This window comes from Anarrhichthys ocellatus, unplaced genomic scaffold (genome assembly GCF_004355925.1).
Source record: "Anarrhichthys ocellatus isolate YVR2014 unplaced genomic scaffold, GSC_Weel_1.0 scaffold6, whole genome shotgun sequence".
In the NCBI taxonomy this organism is placed as follows: domain Eukaryota; kingdom Metazoa; phylum Chordata; class Actinopteri; order Perciformes; family Anarhichadidae; genus Anarrhichthys; species Anarrhichthys ocellatus.
This window is the reverse complement of record NW_022280036.1, coordinates 2,029,118-2,053,822: the sequence shown is the minus strand read 5'-3', so window position 1 is coordinate 2,053,822 and position 24,705 is coordinate 2,029,118. Positions and strand designations below refer to the sequence as shown.

At 41.2% G+C, this 24,705-nt stretch overlaps 1 protein-coding gene across 1 annotated transcript in view; it reads right to left on the bottom strand.

Annotated features, from left to right (window-relative positions):
• The window catches only part of LOC116382790 (neural-cadherin), a 297,924-nt gene that overhangs the window by 38,344 nt on the left and 234,875 nt on the right, over positions 1-24,705 (bottom strand). Inside the window, exons 29-32 of the mRNA XM_031846106.1 lie at positions 20,361-20,488; positions 19,945-20,068; positions 13,659-13,839; positions 9,543-9,709 (exon numbers count right to left, since the gene is read on the bottom strand). Coding sequence (XP_031701966.1) covers positions 9,543-9,709; positions 13,659-13,839; positions 19,945-20,068; positions 20,361-20,488 — 600 coding nt within the window. The remainder of the gene's footprint in view (positions 1-9,542; positions 9,710-13,658; positions 13,840-19,944; positions 20,069-20,360; positions 20,489-24,705) is intronic.

The window sequence follows — 24,705 nt, the reverse complement described above, 5'->3', positions numbered from 1 at the left end:
AACAGGTTCAAGGGTGTGTGTCTATGCAGGAGCATCACACAGTGGACGTGTGTGGAGGTGTGCGACTGCATTTTTTTGAGTAAACGGTCCCAACGCGGGGACGGTCCCGATCCCCGGGACGCTTCCCCGTGCTGCAGCCTGGCGGACATGTGCAGATGATGTGTTAATCTACCCGCTTGTCATGATTAAATAATGGCGTGCAGATACAGATTATGTGCATACATGACTGGCTCATGCATTTTTTCTTCACCTTAAATGATGCTTGGGAAATGAAACCGACCTCTGTGCTCATTTCTTGCAACATATTCATACAAGTGTTACTTTCCCCACCAGATCTGACTCTCCTGCTTCAGAGACTAGATATTGATTTGATCATTAAAAAATACATACCATACGCTGCTGGGCAAATTACATCACTTTAAATTCTTATCAGCCCAGAGGCAGATGAGTGTAATTTATGTTAAATGCTCTGTCTTGAGCTCCAGTTTTGTGTCGATCTGAAGCATAACCACATGTTTGTTAAAGCAAAGTTTCCCATCATTTATCAATATTTTCCCATTTTCCTGGAGAGAACGATACAATATGGTGCCAAATATAGAGGGGAATTAAGACAATGTTCTTTAATTAAAATCAATTCCACCCCAAGTACATCATTATTTATAGGAAACTTTATTCTGGATATTTTGTGAATTGAATTCATATTTTTTGAATGTTCAGTTGACGTGCTGTGCACCAGCTAGTTTTGTCCTGAATGTCATTCTTCAAAGGTATCCGTCTGTCATTCCCCAGTCAAGGTAATCTGCCTTGTAAAAATAAATGAGCCAAACAGTGAGAAGCTAATGGAGCAGTAAAATAGCAAAGTGACTTCTAGCCCAGCGTGATTTTAATGACTTATTTGAATCAATGCATTTCACTAGCTGGAGCCGTGGCTTGCTACTGTGGCTTTGAAGAAGCAAACTACCGAACTGTTGATAACGTGCAACAGAGGCTGTGTACAAACTTCTGGTTGTTATTGACTTTTAATTTAAGGAGATGTCCATTGATCGTTGTCCCTCTTAGCTCTTTTCATTGCTTGATTTTGAATTCAAAAGGGCAAAGGCTGTTGGTAACAAAAACAAAGGATGCCCAAAGGTATTTGGTGTGTCCATGTGTGACATGCATCCTTTACAATATCTTAATGGTGGTCCTTGTCACTGCTGACCCTATGCCACCTCCGACCCCCTTTACACCTTGGTTAAAAATGCCGTTCGTAACCAGAGAGTGTCTATGATTTAACCTGATTACATTTACACCTGGTACTTATAGGTGCCTCCAGTGTCCACATTGAGATCAGACTGAGATTTGATCGCTTTGTCTTTAAGGGCTGTTGATAACTACTGGAGCTCCGGAGCACAATAAACAGCCCTAGCATTACATCTCTGCCGATGTAGCTGTTGTTTGTGGATATAAACCGTAATTGTATTTACACTTGTGTTCAATGTGGTCACGATGCGTCCCCGACCACCAGCGGAGATGGTTTGGCCCGATCGGATCACAATTCGTCCTCAATGAGCTTTGTGTGCATTTACAACTGCACCTTCATGTGGTCAAGCATCTTCCATTTTTGAAAATGCATCGTACGAGATCATGCCCTGAGCTGCTTTACCGTACATTCCCCACAGTTATTGTGTTCTATCTATGTTCACTCATTCACTGAAAGAAACCCTGCTGATTTACAGACGTCTCTTTCCCAATGTAAGTCTATGGGAGAAAGTCCTCTTGGGCTCAACGTGACGGGTCTAAAAAATTATAATTCCTCCGTTTTGCCACGATGTAAACTTTGCCTCAAAGCCCTGTGCCCTACCTGGGGGCTTTCTGAAACGTCCTTAATGTTTTTACAATCAACAATTTGCACCAGTGCTAGAAACTTGCAGGATGAAATAGAAGCTAACAAATAGCAGTTCTTGTGGTATCTCAGGTGTAGCCTACGGCGTAGCTACAGCAGCTACGTGTGCAAAATAAGCCATAACCCCCATACACGTACATATAAATTCAGCTAAAAGCAACAAACCACTTTAAGTTGTTAGAGCAGTGACAAAGGAATGATCCCCCACTGGCTTCCCACCTGTGAAGACAATTATCACAAATGCAGTGTGATTATCTGCAGTGGTGGAGAGAGAGAATTTCATATCAACTATGAAAACGATAATTTTCTTGATTATGACAAGATTTGTTGTTTCTTTGTTCTGTCAAAAAGCTTTTCATTATGGTGTGCACATTTTTAATTGGCTGGTAATAAATCAGTGAAAATGGCTACCAAAGTATTGGTCACGCTCACTGTGAGGTGATGACATGACACAGGAGACCATGAGGTTTTCTCATGATGCTTTCTCCTTTGCATGTGCCACTGAAGTTTGGCCTTTTAATCATCTTAGTGTATATTCATAATTCTCAAGTAAACAAGTAACATATACATGTTTTTACCTTATAAAATGAAATTTCTGATGATTAAACATGAATCCAGTGTATATTTACAGTGCACTGACTTCAACCACCTCCTCCTGTGGAGGCAACAATAATGATCTAATAATCTGTTGAACCCTGAATAATATTATCCTCTGTATAGTATTTAATAATAACTTTCGTCCTGTGCTTTTTAATAATATTATCTAATGCTTAATACAGGATCTAATAATAATGGTAATCGAGCAATCTATATGCATGCAAAGCTTGCAAAAGTAGAGAAGAAAGGAATTCCGCATAAAGTCACAGTAAAGAGGACATGTTGGTCATGTGGTTAAGATGAGATCAATGGAGGAAATATTGGAGTTAATAAACAATACTTCATTTGTTAGCTGGTTTACTGTTTACAGGCACACATCTTTAATACCAGAAGACATTTAAAAAACATATTTTAGTGTGATTTAACCTCATGATCAATTGCATTACTACAGAAGTCCTGAGACGCAAATCATAATGCTTTCTGTTTTCGACTTATAAGGTGAAATAAGGCTTTTCCAAAATAATCTTTCTAAGTTCCTTAGTTTTTTCCCGGGTGAGTTTTAATTTCTCCATGCACTCTTAACATAAGGTAAGTACATATACTGTCTTTTGAAAAAGAAATTCACTTGGCAATTTTTTTTTTACCTGTTTTCACAGAAGTCATAAACACAATTTAGATCAGACTTAGAAAATGAATGACCGGAATCTTTTTTTTCTCACGTTCGTATATTAACCATTAATTCTGACTCACAAAGTTGCATTTTCTCCCCCCTAATGCCAGTGTAATGTCTTCATAATAAAGGTAGCAAAATGAAATGTATCAAAGCAACTAGACAGCCATACGCCAGCAACCCTGAGGAAATCTGTAGGAAGAACAAAAGTGAGATGAAGGAAGTAGAATTGAGGAGGCAGTGATGGAGAAAAGAGTACGCAAGAAGAGGCCAACAAAACTGAAATAATAAAAAAAAAAGAGTGCAGCTTTACTGAACCGAGAAGCAATAATGATATCTCAGACTTGTCAAAGCAGTTCACCAACAACACACTATTAAACTGCACCTTCCTCTACTTCACAGGACCTCCCGTTGCCTGTTATTACATTTTCATCTTAAAGAAAAACCTCCACCAACACGGTCAGTCAGTCTGTGTTCAGTGCATTCCAGGACATTTATTGATGTAAGGAGTAGTTGAATTATTCATTTCAGCCCGCCTTCTTGCAACATGGTTATCCTCGTTAAAGGTCAGTTCAGAGATTCCCTTCATTTCTTGGACATTTTCCAAGTACAGGCACATTTGTGCACAAAGTAAGAGTTGTAATCCGACATCAGAAAGTCATGGGTGCACAGCATAGAAAATACAACGGTAGTTTCATTATTTAGATCAAGACCAGTTTTAAACTTTGGCCTGTGAAGCTAATAGAACACCAGGCTTGTAGTTGATTGAGGACAATAAGTACCGGTGGTTCTATGTTATTCACCTAATTGTTAACGCTGCTCTTGTTGTCCACATCGGTCAGGGACGGAGCGCATAGTGGCAGGCTGAAATGAATATTTCAATGGTTGGAGCAGCAGCTTGAAATGGGCACTGGCTTTTCCACTTTGCATGAGTAAAATATATGGCTTTCAATGATGTCTGTAGTCATTAAAATCACACAGGCAAAGACAAGAATGACAAAGCCACGTTCATATCGGACATCGCTACACACACAGCACAGCGGCTACATAGATTGACTCCGGGGGAGATGGATGGCGGTGGGACGGCAGTGATCTACAGGCCATCACAGAGGGTAACGGCTGGAACGGGAGCTGAGAGGGATGAGGGGGATCTCAAATGATTAGACATTCTTTTTTGACAAGTTTTTTGGCATAGGGATTTTATTGTTGGAAGCGGGGTGCCGATGATTTGTTGACACTGATAGGTGTCTGAACCGATGAACCAAAACTCTTCACAGTATGAAGACATGCTTCTTAGCAGTAGTGGGTAGTACAATGTAAGGTTTTCTCATACTCATATTATTAAGTAGTAATATAGAAAGTGGTGGATGTATTTATTGTATGAAACGGAACATGTTTGTGAGAGAAGCCTGGACCGACCTCACTTGACGGCTCACTACAGGATGCTACTGCAACAGTAGATGTGTTTGCTTTGTGCCTGCTGTAAGAGCACAGAAGTGACAGATTAAACATGTCTTAGAAAGGTTTTGAGCCACCTCCTTGTCTTGAAGTGTCTTGAACTCTACTGGAGGGACGAACACCATTCTTCCAAAAGAAATTCCCTCATTTTGGTGATGGTCTAAATCGTTTGTCCAAACTCTCCAGTCGGTGATCAGTTGGGTTGAGTTCTGGGGCCTCGTTTGTAGGACTGTGTCGTGAATCCACACAAGATATACTTGTACTTACAAATGAGGAAATGTACGTGCGCAAACAATTATTCAGATTCATAAAACCTTGCGTATGCCTGCCACTGCTTGATTTCCATTTTAAAAAAATCCCAAATCCACTTGGAAATGTGAGCAGTTGGCTCAGCCTCATGCTCCGCCCTCAACATACATGGTCAATGGAGAGCACCTCATGAAGCTTTATGCATAAAAATGAGCCTGCTGATCAGTGGTTGTTCACGGTGAATCACGGCAACGACAGAGAGGAAGACCAAGAGAAAGAATGTTTCTGACACAGAGATCGATGTGCTTGTGGGTGAGGTGGTCCCCGAACACTTGTTCCCTTCTTAATTCTTCCCTTCACGTAGTCCTCTAGCAGTGCCAGTGCATCCATCATGCAGCATTAAGCACGAGTGTCACCCCAGTATGAATGTGTTTACAGCAATCAGACTGATTGCTTCACAACTTTACAAAACGCTCGCGGCAATCGGTGATATAGCCCACCCATGGGATATCATTTGAAAATGGAGGTTTGATAGGTGTATACAATTTATTTACCTTTGGTTATGGCAAACTTGGCCTGCACTGTGATTGGGACTCATATTTAGTGCTTAAAAATAAAAAAATACAGTGATCTCTGCTACTTATTCCTATTTATTCATTTATTGTTTCCTTAAGAATGTTGGACTGAGTCAGTTGTGACTTTATTGTTGTATTATTGGTACTTGGTCTTTGCATCTTCTTTAGTAGGCCTATAATACTCCATTCATATTCCAACTGAAACATTACAGGGTTAAGGTGATGTGTTTGTATATTTACCCAAAGTGTTAACACTTAGTGCTAACCTGTTGCTGCCTATAGTATGGCTCTATAATATATCATAGGATGTCTATAGCCTGGAATCAGCATGTAGAGCAGAGCCGAGGGAGCTATTCATTCAGCTTTAAAAGCAGTGTTCCAGTCAAGATGCGGGTACATTATGCAGCAGGATACCACTAGAAGATATTGGGTTTGGGTGTCCTCCCCCCCAACAAATTTATGACTTAAAACTATCCAATTTGACATAATTTTGGACCATTTTTATCACTGAAGATAAAGCCCAAAATCAAATCAAAGAGAGACACCTTTTAAATAATGTTTCAGTGATTATGTATGTTCACAAATAAAAAAACGAACAAAAAACAGTTCACTCATTATTTTACAAAAATTCAGTGAACATTGTATCAATAAATAACAGCACCCTCTCACCATCATTCTTTGTTTAATATTTATAAACTATGTGCAGTGGTGAAATTATTCATCAAATCATCATCATTAATACAATTCTGTTTTAGTGGATGTATTTGCAATAGGCAAGCAACCGGTAAAATAGCAATAAAATGTCAAGATGTGCAGTGGTGTCTTTATTCTTGTTCTATATTTTCATAAATACAACAAACTATAGTTTTTGTATATATAACATAACTATATATAAAACTTTATAAGCTGTGATATCAAATAGCTTTTGCGGCTCCAGACAAATTTTATTTGGTGGAAAATAGAGCAAAATGGCTCTTTGGATAGTAAAGGTTGCCGACCCACGGTCTAATACATCCAATGAAGCGAGAAGCTTTCCTCCTCATGGGGAGGGTAACAGCAGAATGTAGGAACTCACACAAAATGCTGCAATCAGTAATCCAAGGGGAGGAAGAAAGAAATGCAATATCTTTAACTAACCATGTTGTTGGAATGCAAGTCACACACAAACAGCAGAAACAAAGCGCGCCTCACATTGTGAGTCTGCAGCCAGCCAAGAGTAACGCATACTAATTCCTCGCTCTGATCAAAAGCAAACACAACTATAACAGTGAAAAACAGCATCCTTGAAGGCAATATGGTTAGATTTCTGCAAGGAACCATTGCAGGGTTTCCAATGGTTCACTGAGGGTGGGGGGGTATTTCATAAGATTACACATATTTTCATGCTGTCTGCACCCGGGGAATAAATGCACAGTTTATGGTGGATGAATGATGTGAACCCACTCCCCATGTGGCTGTGCTGAGGGAACAGTGTGACATTTCAGAAGAAATGTAGGAAGGAGAGACAGATGGATGACAGACGTGGATCAGAGGAGCGCTTTTACTGTAACAGCAGCTGTGGTACGGATAATCATCATCATTTCAGACAGCAATACTTGATCAATATGCGCGGTCTGCAGTGTGAGGGTGAGAGGAAAGGACTGGGAAGTTATTGTACAATGGGAGAGAGTAAGTCAGGGGTGGAAAGGATGAAGGTGGGGGAAAGAAACAAAGGGAGGCTGGCGAATAAAAAAATACGAGAGTGTGAGCGGAGCAACCGGAGGAAAATAACAAATAACCAAATAAAATAGTTATATTCAGTATTCAGTCCAGGCAGTGTGTCTTCAACGTCAATCTAAATCATTCGCACTGCTAATACACCAGACTGTATAAGAACCTCTGTTTTCTTTGACTATAAATTAAGACGACACATTGTATTAACTCTCTTAAACTCCCCTAGGACGCCGCCATCCTCGGCTGACACCACTGTATTTCAGAAGGGGAAGCAGGCTGAGCTTTTAAAAGAGCCTGCTTCCCCTTCTGGGGTTAGTTAAGATTCTGGTGTCATGTGGAACTAGACAACCTATCCATTGGTACCAACTGTGTCATGTGTGCTTGTCGGGAATAACAACGATCCAAAGTTAAGGGGGCTACATTTGGGCGAGAGAAAAATGGGCATTGTTATATTCACAGGGGTGACCTCCCACCTCAAGGTATGTGAATGAAATTGGGTTATATGAGCCTCCCCTCTACAGACGTACCCATTTTATGCTAATCCCATGCAGTTTTTGGCAAAAATCATGCCGTTTTGGATGCAGTATATATAAAATAAAGTGTTATTTTCTCCTGCATACATTGGATATGGCTAGAAAGCTGAGAGAAGCCACTGTAGTGAAACCACTTATTGAAACGCTATCACTGTATAAAATGAAACTGTACAACATTCAGACGATGTTTGGTTGTCCTAGGTACAGTATATTGACCATAAGAGGATATTTGAGTAGTTTCGAGAACAGAAGCACAGAACAACACAAGTCAAAAGGTTCTGATACCAAATCATAACACGGAATTTTTTATGTTGTTGAAGGCGGTAAAAGTCTGACATCATTCCAAGCTGAGAGAGTATGCATGGTACACTTATTGAATGTCAAATGTAAGGCGATACAACAGAAATCACATCATTAAAGGAATGGTTCAATGTTCTGGAAGATACAACAATTGGCTTTGTTTCCACAAGTGTCACGAGAACATGAAGCTAGATCAGGATGACGATCTGGCTGATTGTGCTACGACTCAGTCAGCCAAACGCCAATACACATACGTATTAATGTACATTCACAAGTACATTTTGTGCTTTGAAAATTCAAGCAGCTCATATGAAAATAGACCGATGTGTAAGATACTGGAGCGCAGCAGTGAGACACTCTGGACACGGAGCTGGAGGACATTACTACACACACAGACGGATCAGGGGGACATTGGAAAATGGAAAAAAATTAACTTATCAACTCATTAAAGCCGACCAATTAGCATGTTTGTTTAACCAGTGAACATCAGAAACTAGCTACACTCCTTTGACTGATTCGGCAAATTCACTAAAACTTTGTGCAGCTAAACCTGGACAAATAAGACAAAAAGAAACCGTCAAGTCGTCTTCTTTTAAAGTCTGAAGGTGTGCATTTGACAGACAGTCCTAAATGCCATTTCTCTGTCATGTTTGAATTTCCTTTTTCTCTGATGATGTTCTGCCTAGTGTGTTCTTGACGGAAAGGCAGAATGTATACTTTGACAAATGGATCATTGCACTCAGCTGCAAAAATGTATGGGCATGTCTGCGCTATAATATCATTAGTGCAATATCTTTTATGAGTCCAACCTTGAGACGGGGCAGACAGCGGTTGTAAGTGATGCGCAATTCATGGCGATATCAGCAGCCGAAATTCATGCTTTGTGTATACTATGAGTGTGCAGGAGCCGATCGTAACGTCAATGAAAAGTAGTGAAAATCAGTGCTAACCTTAGCAAGCTAGGTGATGTAGCTCCCACTTTCTGAGTGGAAGCTAGTTAGCCTAGCTTGTTTGTTGACTGTTGTAGAGGGACAGACAGAAACAAAGAAAATAATATAGAATACTGTAGCTGCAGTATCATGGTGATGACAGACATGACAGATTTATAACAATCTCTCCCTCCGAAATAAAGAAAATAGGTGTTTTCCAGATAAATGTTGAACTATTCCTTTAATGGGACATGCACCCAAATGCACTGTAATATCATAAAGCATTCAGCTTTTATGACTTAACAAGGAACATTTGTGAAAAATATCTGCAGCTTGTTTTCGATGTTGTGTTAAATTGCTTTTTCCCTCCGTTAACAACCTGTTTACAACCCGGCTGCTCGATAGGTTACATGACAGCAATAGAAACGCTGCCTATTGTCAGCGCAGTTTATGATTGAAGAAAATGATTGCTGTTACTTTGCAGGATGGAAGGAAAAGGAGACATATCCACTATATTCAAAACCGTACAAAAACAGGCTCAATGTTTTTTGGCAGACTAACCAAAATATACCAAATCCGCACTCACACACGCACAAACACTCACACACACATGCGCACATGTAGCAGCCTTACCTCTAGTCGTATGTATTCACTCAGCTCCTTCGAGATGAGATTCAGGATGGTGCTGCTGTGTTTGCGGGTTCGAACCAGGACCTGAACCCACGTCCTTCGGGCCGGCAGCGGGGACGCCAGCTTGTAATGCACGTGACTGTGGCCATCAAAGGAATACTCTGGGGCCTCTGGTGTTGGCGCAAACACACAAATACACACAAGTCAGTCAGACACAATAGCGATATTATTGAGAATAAACACACATTTGTATCCAGTTAGAAGACGTTTCAGTTCAGAGGGAAGTGACGTCACACATAGTCCCCAAGTCACCCCCCCCCATGCAGAGAGCTGGTGGCAGGGCAAAATATGCAGAATACACAAGACAGAATATGTATGTGTGGTCTAGCTTGGGTTATTCTTCCTTCTTAGGCACATGTTCACAAGTGGGTTTTTATGCATGCCAGGCAGACTAAACCAAGCACACCTAAAATGTTTCCAAAGCCATTCTTCCATCTCATGGCATGTGCAAGCCCGGATTTCCGTCCGTCTCTTGTTTCCACATCCCCTCCCTCTTTGTCTCCCTTCCGTGCAACTTCGATGAAACTGAGCGGCTCGTGAGATCCCGCTTGGAGGCAATGACAGATCGTGCATTTTGGGTCTCTCCTTGGCATACGCTGTGCATCTGATCAGCCGTGTCTTCTCAGAACTCCGTTATGTCTTTTACTGCTGTTTATCGAGGCCACGGAGCTGCTTGTGTGCCTGTGTGGGATTTGGGATTTGTGTGGGATGTGGCAAATAAAATCCTATTAACACTATCAATTTTACACTAATAATCTTTCCTTTCTTAAATAGATAGGTTGTTCAGTACAGAAGAATGTGGTGCGCTAAACCTCCGGAAATGGGGGTGTTGATTAAATCCCTGGAGGACTTTTTGAAGCAACTGCTACATAAGGAAAAAAACAAACATCTAAGCTGTTTTCTTACTGCTGCTTAGATTTGTTGTAGACACACTTTCTTCCTGATGTTACCTTGCGTATACGGTATATACCTATATATATATATATATATATATATCATGAATCCATTGAAGAGCCAGCAGTGGGCTTCAGATGGTGACATGATGTTTGCAGGATACCGTTGGATGGGTATGGCTGCAGTAGATGTTCACAGAACGTTAAGGGGCGCTGGAAGCAATATATTTGAAAGGAGGGCCTTGAGTTATTCTCGGGGGGCTTTGTGTGTGTGTGTGTATGTTTGTCAATGCCAGTTGAGTCATTTGAATGCACATTTTCACAATGTGATCATTAGACTTGCTCATCTGAAGTTTTTTTTCTCCTAATTGCTAGCGAGCAGCTTTTCATTGTTTTCTGCACTCCTCTGAACTGTAGCTCTGTGATGCTGCGTGTGCTTCTGAAAGGCTTGGGGGGGAAGCAGCTTCGAGCTGCACTGTATTGTAGGTTGCAAAGTTAACATCTGCATGTAGAAGTCACACGATGGCGAGATGTTTGACTGATCAGAAGTGTTTTCTGTTAGTTTTACACCTTTGATGAAGAGCAGTGCACAACAAGTGGGTTATGCGTTTGTCAAGACTGTGAAGGGAGCACTGCCATAGCAGCATAGCGATGACGTAATGCACAGCAGACTTTAGGACAGGTAGGTTTCTCTTCTTGAAACATTATGGCTTTATTCTCATTAAATTACAACTTTATTCCTCGACATTAAATGAGAAAAGTTGATCTACAGGAGAATACATACTCCAAAGCAAAACAGAATAAATGAGTCTTACTATTATATTCTATTCTGTTTTTACATTTTGAATTGTCACCTGCTTCCTCAATTTTGTGTTTACATAAATAAAGATGTTTGTACCATTTGACGGATACAAATTAATTGTTTGATGCTCAACACTTCCGGGGGAGAACTCTGCTTAATATGTGTCCCACCCAAACCCCCTATTGTTAAAATGAAACTACATCACTAAAGTGGCTTTCTGATTGCCATTTATGACCATAAACAAGACCTAATTAAAGTTCAAATTTCCCAACTGTTGCATTTGTTTAACATTGGTATTTACATGGCTTCTTTGCTCTCTGGGAAACTCATGATATCCCAACTGTCCAGTTTAATCAAATCTGGTATTTGGCATTCAATCACATGCTTTTTTTAATAGATAACACAGAATAATAATCAACATTAATATTGTGCTGAGACATTGAGATCACATTTTAATTAATAGGGGGCAGTAAGGGACCTGGATAATGGATTGGGGAGCACTGGCCGTAAAAAGATTGAGAACCACTGCTCTCACTGGACTCCCCGGATCATTTTCCATTATCTCACCGGTACATGCACAACACCCCCACCAGCAGCTGAGCCCCTTGCATTTCTTTCACGCAGGCGTGTTTTCACACTGAATGCCAACTAAGTGAGGTGGAACGTTACAGTGGGCATCTCTGAGTGTTTAAATATTACGACAGCACAGGCCAGTTTTTTTTTTTTTTTTGTAACACGTCAATATTTCATGTGAAGTGCAGAAATGCAATTTGATAAAAGGTGTGAATACACTTTAGCATCTCCCGCCTCATCTCCCGCATCTGGGTATGGGGTGAGTTCAAAACAGACATAAAGGGTCTCTCCTTTGAAGCGATGCCTTTATAAAAACAGCAACAACAGGAAACGGGCGAGAGTGAGATGGAACAAAAGTCCCCTAGTCAGCCCTGTCGCCAGCAAAAACTTTTTTGGTTTCTGTAAACCACGGATACGTTGAATGTGGAAGTCTTTGATATTGGGAAGGGTGATCCAGCGACACGTGCTCTTTATACTATTAGTCTGACCATCTAATAACGAGGTGGATGGGTTGACATTATAGTAAGTCTGGTGTGCCAGTGCGTTGGTATAAGACGCAGAAGGACACTGACAAAGCGTCGGTATTTGACGAGTTGGGAGTGAGAACGGGTTTAACACAGATAAATCACAGTCCGCTTGTGAGAATCATGTTAGAAAATACAGAAAACTTTCTTCTTACAAAGATTGCCTCAATGGTTGCCAAAAGCATCCACATGCCCCTCGTTGGTCATCGACTCCACAGCTTGTTGCTTCTTCAAAGATACGAGTCCTCTCATGAATGTGGAGAATGATTCATTCACATTGTCGTCATTGAATTCATTTGAGAGTCCCGTGTCTGTACGGTACAAGAAGAGAACCAAACAGGACTGTAAAGCCCGCCAAAGACTGCTGCAGTCAGCAGAATTCATCTGTGGAGGTGCTCTCAATCTGGAGGACGTGTATGGGGGTCGGTGCGGGAGGGTCATTAAAGATCCCATCTCAGTCCAACAATAGTCTCGTCCAACTGCTGCAGTCAGGCAAACGCCTCCACAGACATGAGGCCACCGCAGAGAAGCTCACACGGAGTTGCTTCCTCCAGGCCATAAGTATCCTTAGTATGGAGCTACCAGGGGGTAGTTCAGGGGTCAGGGGTAGTATGACAAGTGTGTGACCTATACATGCATTCATTTACAAATGGAGTTGTATGTATTCATGTTAGAAAGGCATGAAACAGCCGTGGGTGAGGTCCACTCAATCCTCTTTTACGATTCTAGGTTACATTTTTACAAAACCGGGGGGACCCCACACTTAACGTTTATGATGACATTCACAATAAATTTGTGTCAGCTAGATTTAATACAGAATTTAGGATATGTTACACTGCATATAAAAAGAAAGTGGGTTTACTTGCTCCACATCCCTGAGGCGTTGAGAGAAAACAAGCTGTAAGCCGTCTCATTTTATCCGTTTTAATCGTCACATGGAACCGACCATCTTGTTTGGCTGTGCTACATAGCTGACAGAAGCATCTTTGACGGTGTGCTTATTGTATGTGTAATAGTTATATGGCCTGTAAATCCACATATTTGGAAAAAAAACAAGGTTCATATTTGGAAGCTGTTTCAGGCGACAATCAGAACCTTCAGACCTAAATGTTACACTCCATTTTGCTTTAACGCTACAACAAACTAATTCTCCAACAGCTAGTAATTAGGCTTTAGTTTTACATAAATGTTCTTTTCGGGACACATGGATGATTTTGGTTTGTTGTTGTTGTTTGATGTATTGCTTTAATGCATAAGTTTGGCTTACCCTCTTCACAGTGGTGTCCTGCGTATCCCGGCACACACTGGCAGCTGAAGGAGCCCCACTCGCCGTGACAGCGACCCCGGTGGCCACAGGACGGATAGCCCATGTTGACACAGCTGCTGTCGGTGGTCAGGCAGCCTGGAGAGCTGGATTGCGAGTCGGCCGGGGAGCCCAAATCATACAGCTGAATGGGGGAGATAGGGGAGAGGAGATGGAGGGGCGGTGCATGAAAAGGGGATGAGAGGAGAGGAAAGGAATGATGAGAGGAGGAGGAAGGAGAGATGGGGTTATGGGTAGGGGCCAGAGAGAAGATGAACAGAGCGGAGAAAGAAGAGGGAGAGATGTAAGATAACAGCGTTAAAAAGGAACGAAAAGGGAAAGTTGAGACGAGTAGATGAGAAGTAGAGAGAGAGTTGCCAATAAACAGTTTGATGACGACATAGGACAGTCAGGTAGGGGTTAGTAGTCAGAGGGGGAGTCAGAGTTTGAAAAGAAGAAAATAAAGTCAAAGAGAGTGAAAATAAAATAAAAAATAAATAATTGTGTTGAAGGACATGAGTTCAGGATAAACTGTGGCCTTCTGTGCTTTTCCACTCTCTGACTCTCTTCCCACAGAGATGAAACCAAACCCTGGACAAATCTTCTAACGGACAAACGGCATGGCCGACTGCATAGAAAGCTGTAAGGACGGGGGAACCTTGAATGCCTCAATTTGTGTCCCTCACAAAACCACGCCATAAAAAACATTAATATGTTCAATCTCGTCGCTGCCCAAACGAACTTTATGAGTTATGTTGGTGCTGCGGGCGAGGACATGGGAATGCAAAGGATTGTAAAAACTGACAGCGAGTCATACCGCCAGGGAGTTGCTGATTGGCTCTGACCTCCAGCAAAGAGGCATCTTATTGGTTGCTGACCTTTTATAAGCCACAGCTGGTCCTGTTTGGTTTGGACCGATCACGTTGATTGCTGAGAACCGAAAAACTGACATAGCAATCAATGACTGAAGGACATATTGGGGCGTCTGCAATTGATTTCGACTGTGCTTCTGTGTCACTGTGGCGTGTATCTGTGTGCTTGAGCAAAAAACTTGGACCTACAATACGAGCTGAATGCAAAAATACACCTGCTTCTGATTGAATTACAAATTTTGGCTTCGGCTGAAAAGAGTAACACACCCACACAGAGACATAGGCCTGTTTGTATTTGCCAAGAATAATTCCAGGTGTTATGTATAAAAAATTAGTGCTGGGCAACGGTTACAATTTTTAATCGCGATTAATCGCATTATTATGCGCAAAGTTCAATAATGAATTCAAAAGTAGTGTAGTGCGCACTTTTACTTTAAAAGTACTGCTATATGAACAAAAATGCAATAACATTTGGTTTGCAAACAAATCAGGTTCTTTTTAACAGCAGTATTCCCTTTACACAGTAGCAGTTATAATACAGTTATTATGATTCTGATAATAGATATTCAGCCGGTGTTCACAACTTTATCTTCATGTGTGTAAGAGATGCAATTTGAAATATACACCTTGAAAACTGCAAATCTATCCAAGTCATGTTTTTTTCTTTTTGTTTTTTATGTTCTCTGTTCTCAATTCTCAGTAGCGATAACTAAATGATATGCTTATTATGCATATTCCAAACAAAAACACTTTAAAAAGATTAAAAAAATAATTTAAACGAATCATTTATTTTTTGCTTTGTTTTGGTATTTTAGTCAGACACATATGCAAGGCTGATTACCGTAATATGTGTGGCATTTGTTATAAATGTACGTTGGTACATAGAGGGTGATAAGAAGCTGTACATGGAGGGACTTAGGACCCAGGGGAATGTAGGTGAATGAAACAGGTAGAGACGCCACACAAACAGCTGTTCACCGCTCGCTGCCGGCCCTTGTGTTAAAAATGTCCCCTTAATAATAAAAAGAAAACTGCGTTAACGCGCGATAAAATAATTGTCGGCGTTAACTAATTAATACGTTAACGCGATAATAAAGCATTAACTTGCCCAGCACTAATAAAAATGTCTCAGTCACAGGAAGTAAAACACACATTTTACATTAAAATACAAAGTGTAGAGCTGAGTGTGCTGCGTAGTGAGTGAGGCAGGAACTTTCCACCAATATGTAAATGACAGACTTTTCATTACAAAACTGTAACAGCCTCCACTCTTTAAAGAAGCTTTCCTCTAGATTTTGGAACCTGTCTTATCCCTCTTATGGGATTTGCTCCCATAAGAGCATTAGTGATGTCGAACACTGATGCTGGCCGATTAGGCTGTTGTGTTGAAAGGGGTTAAAGTCAGAGTTCTGTGCAGGTCAAGTTCTACCAAATGAAACTTGTTAAATGGACCTGGGTTTGTGCACAGGGGCATGTCGAGACGAGGAGAGGGCCTTTACTGAAGTGTTGTCACAAAGTTGGAGAACATTTATTTTTTTTTTACCATTGTACGCTGTAGCATTCAGATTTCCTTTAATTGTAAATAAAGGTATAATCCTTTAGATTCAACTCTTGTAACTCCAAACCTCCATACTTAAAAAATGGAGTGACAGTTTTGTCAAAACAACCGAAAAACTTGGTAGCAGTAATGTTCTCTCTCAGAGCTGAGGGGAGAAAGACGAGGATGAGGGAGTTAAAAAAGACAATGGCGAATGACAGCCGGAGGGGAGAGACCCAACTCCAGAATAGAAACACAATTATAAAATCAAAAAATCTCTTCCTGTCTCTTTTCCAGGAGACAGCGTCACATTCCCACTGCCTTTAGCTCAGTCTAGTCTGCTTTCTTCTTCATCCACACACACTGTTTCCCGACAGCCGTGCATCACACTTCAATACGTTTAATGGAGGTGACGTGGTCCTGACACGCTGCAGATATATCCTAATGTACAGATGCCCACAGGAAAGACACGCATACATACAGACACCCAGTTGGCAGATACCTGTTCACCCATTCCGGCCGCGCCCTCCAGTCCAAACAGATCCGGACCGTTAGCTTAACCGTCCTTCAGGGCTCGCAACACTACAATAAGCTAAGTGTTGCTTTGGCTAACGCAAGTAGCTATCTAGCTACTGGTTGATAACAACAGGGAAACGTCAATCTGAACAAAAGAAAACTGGACTCTGTTGAAAAGGCCTAACTAAAATATATATTTTTTAGCAATGTGTATAAAAGTAGTTCGCAATTTGCACTTTATATTTTCTTCTCTAATATGCTACTGTAAGAATCTGACAGTTTCACTCGTACAACCATAGCGTATAACAGTGGTAGAGAATTAAAGATACAATTTGGACCAACGCCATGTCAATATGGTTGTTGATAGATTGGGGAGGACGTACTCCGTCGGAGCATCATTTTACGCGTTTTAGCCGACAACATATTAGCATGAAAAAAAATGAAATACGAGGTTCCCCCAAACACAACTTTCTTGCCTGTCCTGCAGTTGTGGCTGTGGAAGCATTTTAATCAGAATTTAAATATGTTTCCTTTTTTTGTAAAGGATACTAAGATTTGGTAATGTTCATTTCAACCAATTACCCTTTCCTACAATCTGATCTCACTCTCGCCTCACAAAAAACCAACCTCTGATATAGAGACACATTAGCAAAATGGAGACATGTACTGTACATAGAAACAGACACACACAGAGTACTCAGCTACTATCAATGTCCTTTACCTTTACCACTTCACAGGCACGCACACCTCAAAACAGATGGAAATGTGACACATTAGCACTTTCTGCTGCGATAAAAGCAACAACAAATGACAAAAATAAGATCATACAATGTCGGAACACGTCCATCAACATTACTAATCATCAGTACGCCTACTGTTGCTTGCTCTGTGGAGATTTATTATCCTCATGTCCGCCCACACACATCATGCAGATTTCTCTCATTAGTGTATGAGGTTTTTGCAGCCTCCCGCTACGTCTCCAGCTCAGGTACACCACACCAACCACAGTACAAGCCTTTAGCATTGCAGCAGGAGAAACGTATATCCTTTCATATTTCCATTCTGGAGATTCAACATCTTAATAGAGCTTTACATATCTACTGAATCTGGGTTTGAACCTCCTTCTGTGTGGAGTCTGCATGTTCTCCCTGTGTCTGCATGGATTTTCTGTGATTGCTCCAGTTTCCTCCCACATTACAAGACAGTAAAGACATGCAGGTTAGGAACGGAATGTGAGGGTGAATGATTGTCTCTCTCTTTGTGTCAGCCCTGTGATTGATTGGAAGCCCTGTCCAGGACGTAACCCGCCTCTCGACCAATGTTGGCTGGGATCGGCTCCAGCTCCAGCGCTGACCCTCTGAAGGTCAAGTGGATACAGCTGATGGATGAAATGGATGAATGCATATGGATACTTTGTGTTTATGGAGGGAACAAGCCTACAATTCTAACAGCCAAACTCACCGCCCCTAGAGGCCATGTCGCTCCTTACACTGAACCAGACTACTAGACCAAAGTGGTTTTAACTGAACAAGTGAAGGACTAGGCTCTTTTTCATTTGAAGGTAACTGCCATTTCTCGGGTTGTTATTAGCTCACACGTACAAACCACAAAAGAGGGAAAACAACAAGGCCACACTCACACATACAGAAACACACACACTCTCAAATACTGTACAAAAGCAAACCTTCAAATAGAAAAAAGATATAATCTTACAAGCTTACAGAAATTTTGATAGAGATTTTCCATTAACGCAATTATATATGTGGAACTAATTTGCATAATTTATGTAAATGTAGATAAAGTAAATTAGTAGACAATAAGTTGCTCAATTAATTAAGTCAGATTGAAAATGTGAGTCAGTTTTTACATAATTACAATGATGCAATAAGAGGAACAGATACACATTTCCTTAAAAACTGGATCCTGTTTCAGCTGTTACTGACCTCATTATATGGCAGAGGTATTGGTCAGAAGTCGTGGTGGTAGAATGTGTATTAGGAGAGAAAAAAGTGTGCTGCATCTCTAGCTACAGATTCATTTGCATATGATTTTATAAACATCAATTTCTACAAGGCTTTGTTAGTTCACGCCAAGATTTGGCTTAGATAAAACATGTGACTCAGCTTTAAATGAAGTCCTGCTCAGCTGCTGTAAAAAGCCTAAAAAAGGGCTGATCATACTTTTAACTCTCCACTTATGTTTCCTTTTTTTAAAAAAATATGATTATTTATCCAAGATCATTTGAAAAGCTAGCTTCCCTGAAAGAGTCCAGCGAGAGCCGCTCCTACAGGACCAGGAGTTTCACTTTTCTGATATCCAATTCAAATTAGTCACTGCCGCAGTGCTCAAAGCAGCTCCGTGCACAGCAAAAAAGAACCAGTAGCAAAGCTTCTGCTGCCTCCAATGAAAGTGTCAAAGAAGATGAGAAGTCCTGCTCCCCTCCCACTCTTTTGCTTTGCATGGAGAGATGCAAAACTTCTGTGATCAGATTGCAAGCATAATTGAATGCAGAGCACATTTTATAGATGCAACTTAGGTATTAATCACAATGTAAATTACAAGTGCAAACAAAAAGAGACAGTATCTCCAGCAACGAGTAACAAAGGTAGCACTGCTTCTGAATCGTGGTAAGCTACACATTACCTAGCTTGAGAAGTGACATAAACATATTTCAAATATCAACATTTTATTTCTGATTTGCTTGGTCATCTGTCCAAGTGATTTTTGATTATCAGGGAACCCACGTCTTACCCTGTCAGCATCAGTTTGAATAGAGTTTAAAAAAGACCTTGATGTTTATGTCTTAATAGCAGTTATATCAGGCAAGACGCAATACTTTTGGACTGGCAGGGCCAATATTTCTCACTCAGTCGTTTTAGGTTTATTTGAAGCCAAGCCAAAATTCTCGGCTTTAGAAGGCAGCGGGTTCACAAAAGGCTATCACACCTGAGGCCTGTGTTCATACAGAAATGATTTGGGCTTGAGCTCAGATTGTCATGGTTGACCATGGACTCCTTGAATTTTTAAGTCCAACAGAGCAGTGGAAGGTTACTTGAAAGTCTCGACTTGAAGTCAAGATTGGGCGGGAGTGGAAAGGTTTATATTCCACTTCGCTCTTGCAGGGTATGTGTGTAATATTTGAAAGAGCTTTGAGGTTACAGTTCTTCCTCTTACATGGCACAAGGGTACTGTGAATGTTGAAACCCGTTATTAATCCATTTATCAGCTGGAGTGCAGGCGGGAGTTTGAGAGTGCTCGGGCGCCGGTGTGCTAGCGGTCGTGTGGTTCTGCACAGGTGTGTATACGTGTGTCAGCGCTGCGTTACCTTGCTGTCCACGATGAAGTTGCGGATGCAGCCGGTGAAGTGTTTGTGCTGAAGCTGAGGGTAGATGTAGGGGATGTCCTCGTTCACACCGCCCAGCTGGAGCACCTGGCTCATGTTCAGGTGTCTAGAACACATATAGAGGCATGCAGAGGCACATCTTACAAACAGTTCAATAAACACATGCCATACCCCTGTCATTTGGGTACACTTGTAGAGATTATTTGTTCACTTTGGGCACACTAACTAAAAAAAAAAAAGGTAAATTGAAGATCAAAAGGCCCCCTCATCTGGCCCCTTGTAAATATGTGGGCCCCAAATGAAAGCACATTAAAATGACTTTGACACACTCTCATTCGCATCCCCACACAGATTCACACCTGTCTTTCAAAACATAGTGGCGTGCACTGTTCAGGTACCTGTCGTTATTGGGTGTAACGCCTGTCACTTCACAGGAGGAGTGGTCCTCGGTGGTCAACCAGCTGCCGAGTCCTTCCATTTCCATCACCGCCGCCCCCGAGCAGCGATCCAGGGTGAAGCGCACTTCCTGTGGGGAGCACACAGTCAAGAACATGTTGTATAGAAACCAAATGTATTAATAAAGGCTCCTACTTCTGTGTATTATTGTAATGAGTGTACCTTGTATTGATGTCAAGGGCTTTTACCGTCATCTCTTACATTTCTTACAATAGTGCGTATTACTCTGCTGCTGCCTGCTTGGTCTCCTGTTGGAGCACCAATGAAAAACCAGCGTGTTCCAATAATTGGTGTACTTACAAGTAAAGAAGACGGTGCTTATGTGGAAGCCATGACAACCTATTGTCAAAGGATGATATACTATTTATATCAACTGATCAACTGATGAAATGTTCTTCTTTCAATAAGCTTGTTTAGGCCAGCAGAAAAACGATCAAATTAAAGTTACAGTAAAGAAAGAATCTAATATACATGTTAATCTACCTTTTTCAGACAAATGGTTGATTTTGTTATTCATTGGCATACAGCCCAATGCAGCTCGTACTGGGATCACACTGTCATGTGCACAGGGTATGTTAATGGACTGCAAATGGCTTTTATTGGTGTGTGTGTGTGTGTGTGTGTGTGTGTGTGTGTGGGGGGGGGGATTTGTTTGCAGCTTTACCTGATAATTCCCAAAAAACAAGTGGCACAAAAATGATCACCATTACTCTGGTGGTTAACAATACCCAGTGCATAAGCATTCAGTTCCGTGTGTAAAAACATTTTTTCTTCACATCTGTGATACAAGCTTTCATATGTGCTGTCACAATACAACCGAGGAGAACATGTCTACGTGTCCCAGGAGCAAAAGTTTGAGTTGCAATATTAAAGTTGAATACTTCAAAGTTATAATCTCAAAAATACTCTTTAATAAACATATTAGGCCGGGAACGTTTTAGTATTCTCATCCTAAATCCCACTTTATTTCATTACTTGTACTTTCATACATGTAATACTGTATACTGTATATCACCTGTTCAGGAGTAGGGGCACGTTCACCAGATTTGATCATTAGCATAATCAATGCGACCAAATAAGTCGGCCTGCGTAAGTTTTACTCACAGAAACTTTAACCTCGAGTAAAGAAAAAATAATTAAACTAGAATTACCGACCCACGGTTGTCTGCCTTCACAAACCAGTCCATGTCCGTCCAGATTGTCATCACAATATAATTTTATCCTCTTAGACATTGGTGTGAGATTGTGTTAATTGGCATAAGAATTCTTGAGCTCTGGCCAAAAACATGTTTCATGAGGTCACAGGGACCTTTGAGCTCCAAATATGAGTCGGTTCATCCTTCAGTTCAGGTGGATGTTCATGACTGGAGAGTTTTACGTCCGGCTTTTGGGAAGTTGAATAGAAAAACGGTTTTAACTGTTAAAAATGGTTTTACAAGAAGTTAAATGCTAAAAAAAAAGGCAGTCTCCGGGACAAGACAGTAAAGGGAGATGGAGGAGAGAATATGATGTGCTAGGCGATGCTACACTGTCGGGAACAACTCGGGGTGATCCCCTGGACGGCGACTCGTTTAAAGACCCAGAAACAGCTGTGTGAAACAGCTGCTTGAAACCGGAGTGAGAGAGCTTTCCTATCTACTGAACTGTATAATTCACCATACACGCCTGAATATGCCAACAAAATCATAAAACTGACCTTCCTTGTGGGTGTGGGCATGTTTTCATCTCTTTAGGGTAAAATGACAGAGGCACGTTTGTCGAGGAAACAGCAGCTAATTTTACACCCGCTGCGCCAGCTGATTGATCATCAATGAGGTTGATGGTGTCACATGCACAGTGATTGTTTGCAGGATTCTACATTAAAGGTACTGTATACACTATGAAATATCATTCAGTTCTTTACTAGGCTCAGGGCTAGCAACTGTTTCAGACAAAAACATATGCGTTGGTTTCGGTAAATCTGATTCATGGTTCTGTCTTGTATGATGTTAGAAAACAACAGTGCTCATGGCTAGATTCTTCGCTGCTGAATCATACAGTGAATCTACAGACTGCAGCTCTGTCCGTGCTTGGTAACACGACCAGGTTGGATAAGCTGCTGCTGACTATTCAGGACTCAAATGTTATTAAGAATAATGTCATTGTGGTGCAGAATAATCCCCGTTGTAATATAAAAAAAGAAGTCTCAATGAGTTATTGTATTCATGAAATTCAGAATAAATCTGTTGTTATAAGTCCTGATCCACTCATGCATTTGTCCGGCTGCCCCCATTCTCAATACAGCATAATACAGAGCAAATGCATTCAGTGTTGTCAATGTGAAGCTGAACCTACAGCCAATATTTCCTTTCATGCAAAAGAAATCTAATGACAAAGAACGCTCTGGTAAAGGACACAAATTGCACAGACATTTCAGTGGGATACTGTATTAGAGGCAAGGTAATGTTCCTGATGGCATCGTTAAAATGGTTAGCCTGCACTTAAGGTAGAGCAAGCAGTGTTTCTTTGTTTTTGAAAAGGGGGTTTGGGAACATTTTGGGGAACTTTGAGTCACCAGCTAAATGAAGCAAATTGAAGTGTGACATAAGTTTGATTATTCAGTTTTAGGCTTTAAAGAGGCTTTTGATGGTGCTGAATATGAAAAGGCTTTTATTTTGGTAGAGTGCTGACAAAACTCAGTCCTGTGCTTTTACTTGAGTGGTACTCATCTACGTTGGGATGGGTGTCCCACAACGGGTTTCAGCCAGTCCAGGTGCTTTAACCGGATTTCCAGATGACAGATATCCGGGCCAAGACTTCCTCTCACGTGCGGTGGCCATCGTTTACGGTCCAATTAGCAACTTGACACGCAAGAATTGAGTTGAGAGACAATGTCTACGGCTAATCTCTATAAACAGATATCTGAATATGAATGCTGAATAAAAGCATGCTCGTAAACAGCTAAATCATTAGCTGTTTACGAGCCGGTGGGTTCAGAGATTGCATTTCGGCCAACACAGTCCTCGTCTGTTTACCTGCATGCAACCAAAGCCTGCTCAAACGTGATTGGTCAAAACAACACAGATTACAAACGGAAATGAATACTAAATCTTGTCCCGTTGACTAAAGATTCTGCATTCACATGAAGACATCTGTTTAAAGAGATTGAGATGTCCTTAGCGCGGAGTGAGACCGTAAGGTTGAAGCTTTCAGGGTGGGTTACAACAAAGCCTCTAAAAATAGCATCACTGACTGCCTGCCTTGATATGTAAGCGAGACGAGAACAATGAGGCAGTGGTTACGTGTGAGTCCTTGGAGGTGAGGAGCTCTAAGCGCTCCTCAGTCAAATGAAGATTAGCCTTAATTTTACTCTAATTGAATTCACTTCCAATGAGCCTGAGCAGAGAATGTCAAAGGAGGGCCATTGCAATAATTTGTCTCCCTCTCAACGCTATTGTCTCCCTTTGTACTTTACGTTGCAGAGACTTCTGCAATACTAAATCACCAACAAACATCGTCCCCATTTGGGTGCCTAATAATAGTATCAAGTAGGCCTGCATGGGGCTATTTGGAGTACATGACATGATATAGTTTCCTCAGCTATAAGGTTACAAGGGATAGAAATGTGATTATGTTAATTGTTCACAACAATGTCAGGAATCACTCATTTATTGGTCCGAATAAGAACATTTAGTTGTAATGTTTGGCACCATCAAACCATCATTACTCCAAGGTTGGGAAGCTCAGCAGCTCAGAGTGCCCTGATCCATGTTTAGCGCGTTCCCTGGCCACTGGTTGTCAGATTTCAGTCAACATTAATATTTGGTCTGACTACCCATATCAACTAAGGCTTACGGTGGTGCTCTTACAAATGTGCAATACAAAACGGCCAAAACTCATTTACATCAATGGTGTGCAAGATATTTCGTGTCACCTGCATAATGTAAAACTTTACTAAAGCGACAACTTGTTTCTTCCACATCACTCATTTTGACCAAATTTGAGTTGTTTTCTCTGGGGCTCCAGTTTCCAGTCACATCCAGACAGGATTCAATGATTATGACACATCTTGATGTATCTACACTGTATTCAAAGAAGCATTCAAATTGCGTGCAAAACACCATTTCCCATTAAACATGCAGCTGTCGAACCCAGATTATGTCTTGAGTACCTGCGGGCTGCGTGAGTCGGTGTCAAGCTGAGGCCAAAGGTGTGGGTGGATGTTCAGCAAGTGTAAAGTGATAACTGAAGAGTCAACGCGTGTGAAGTTCAGCAACACAACCACAGTGTGTTAACACATTCAGGCTT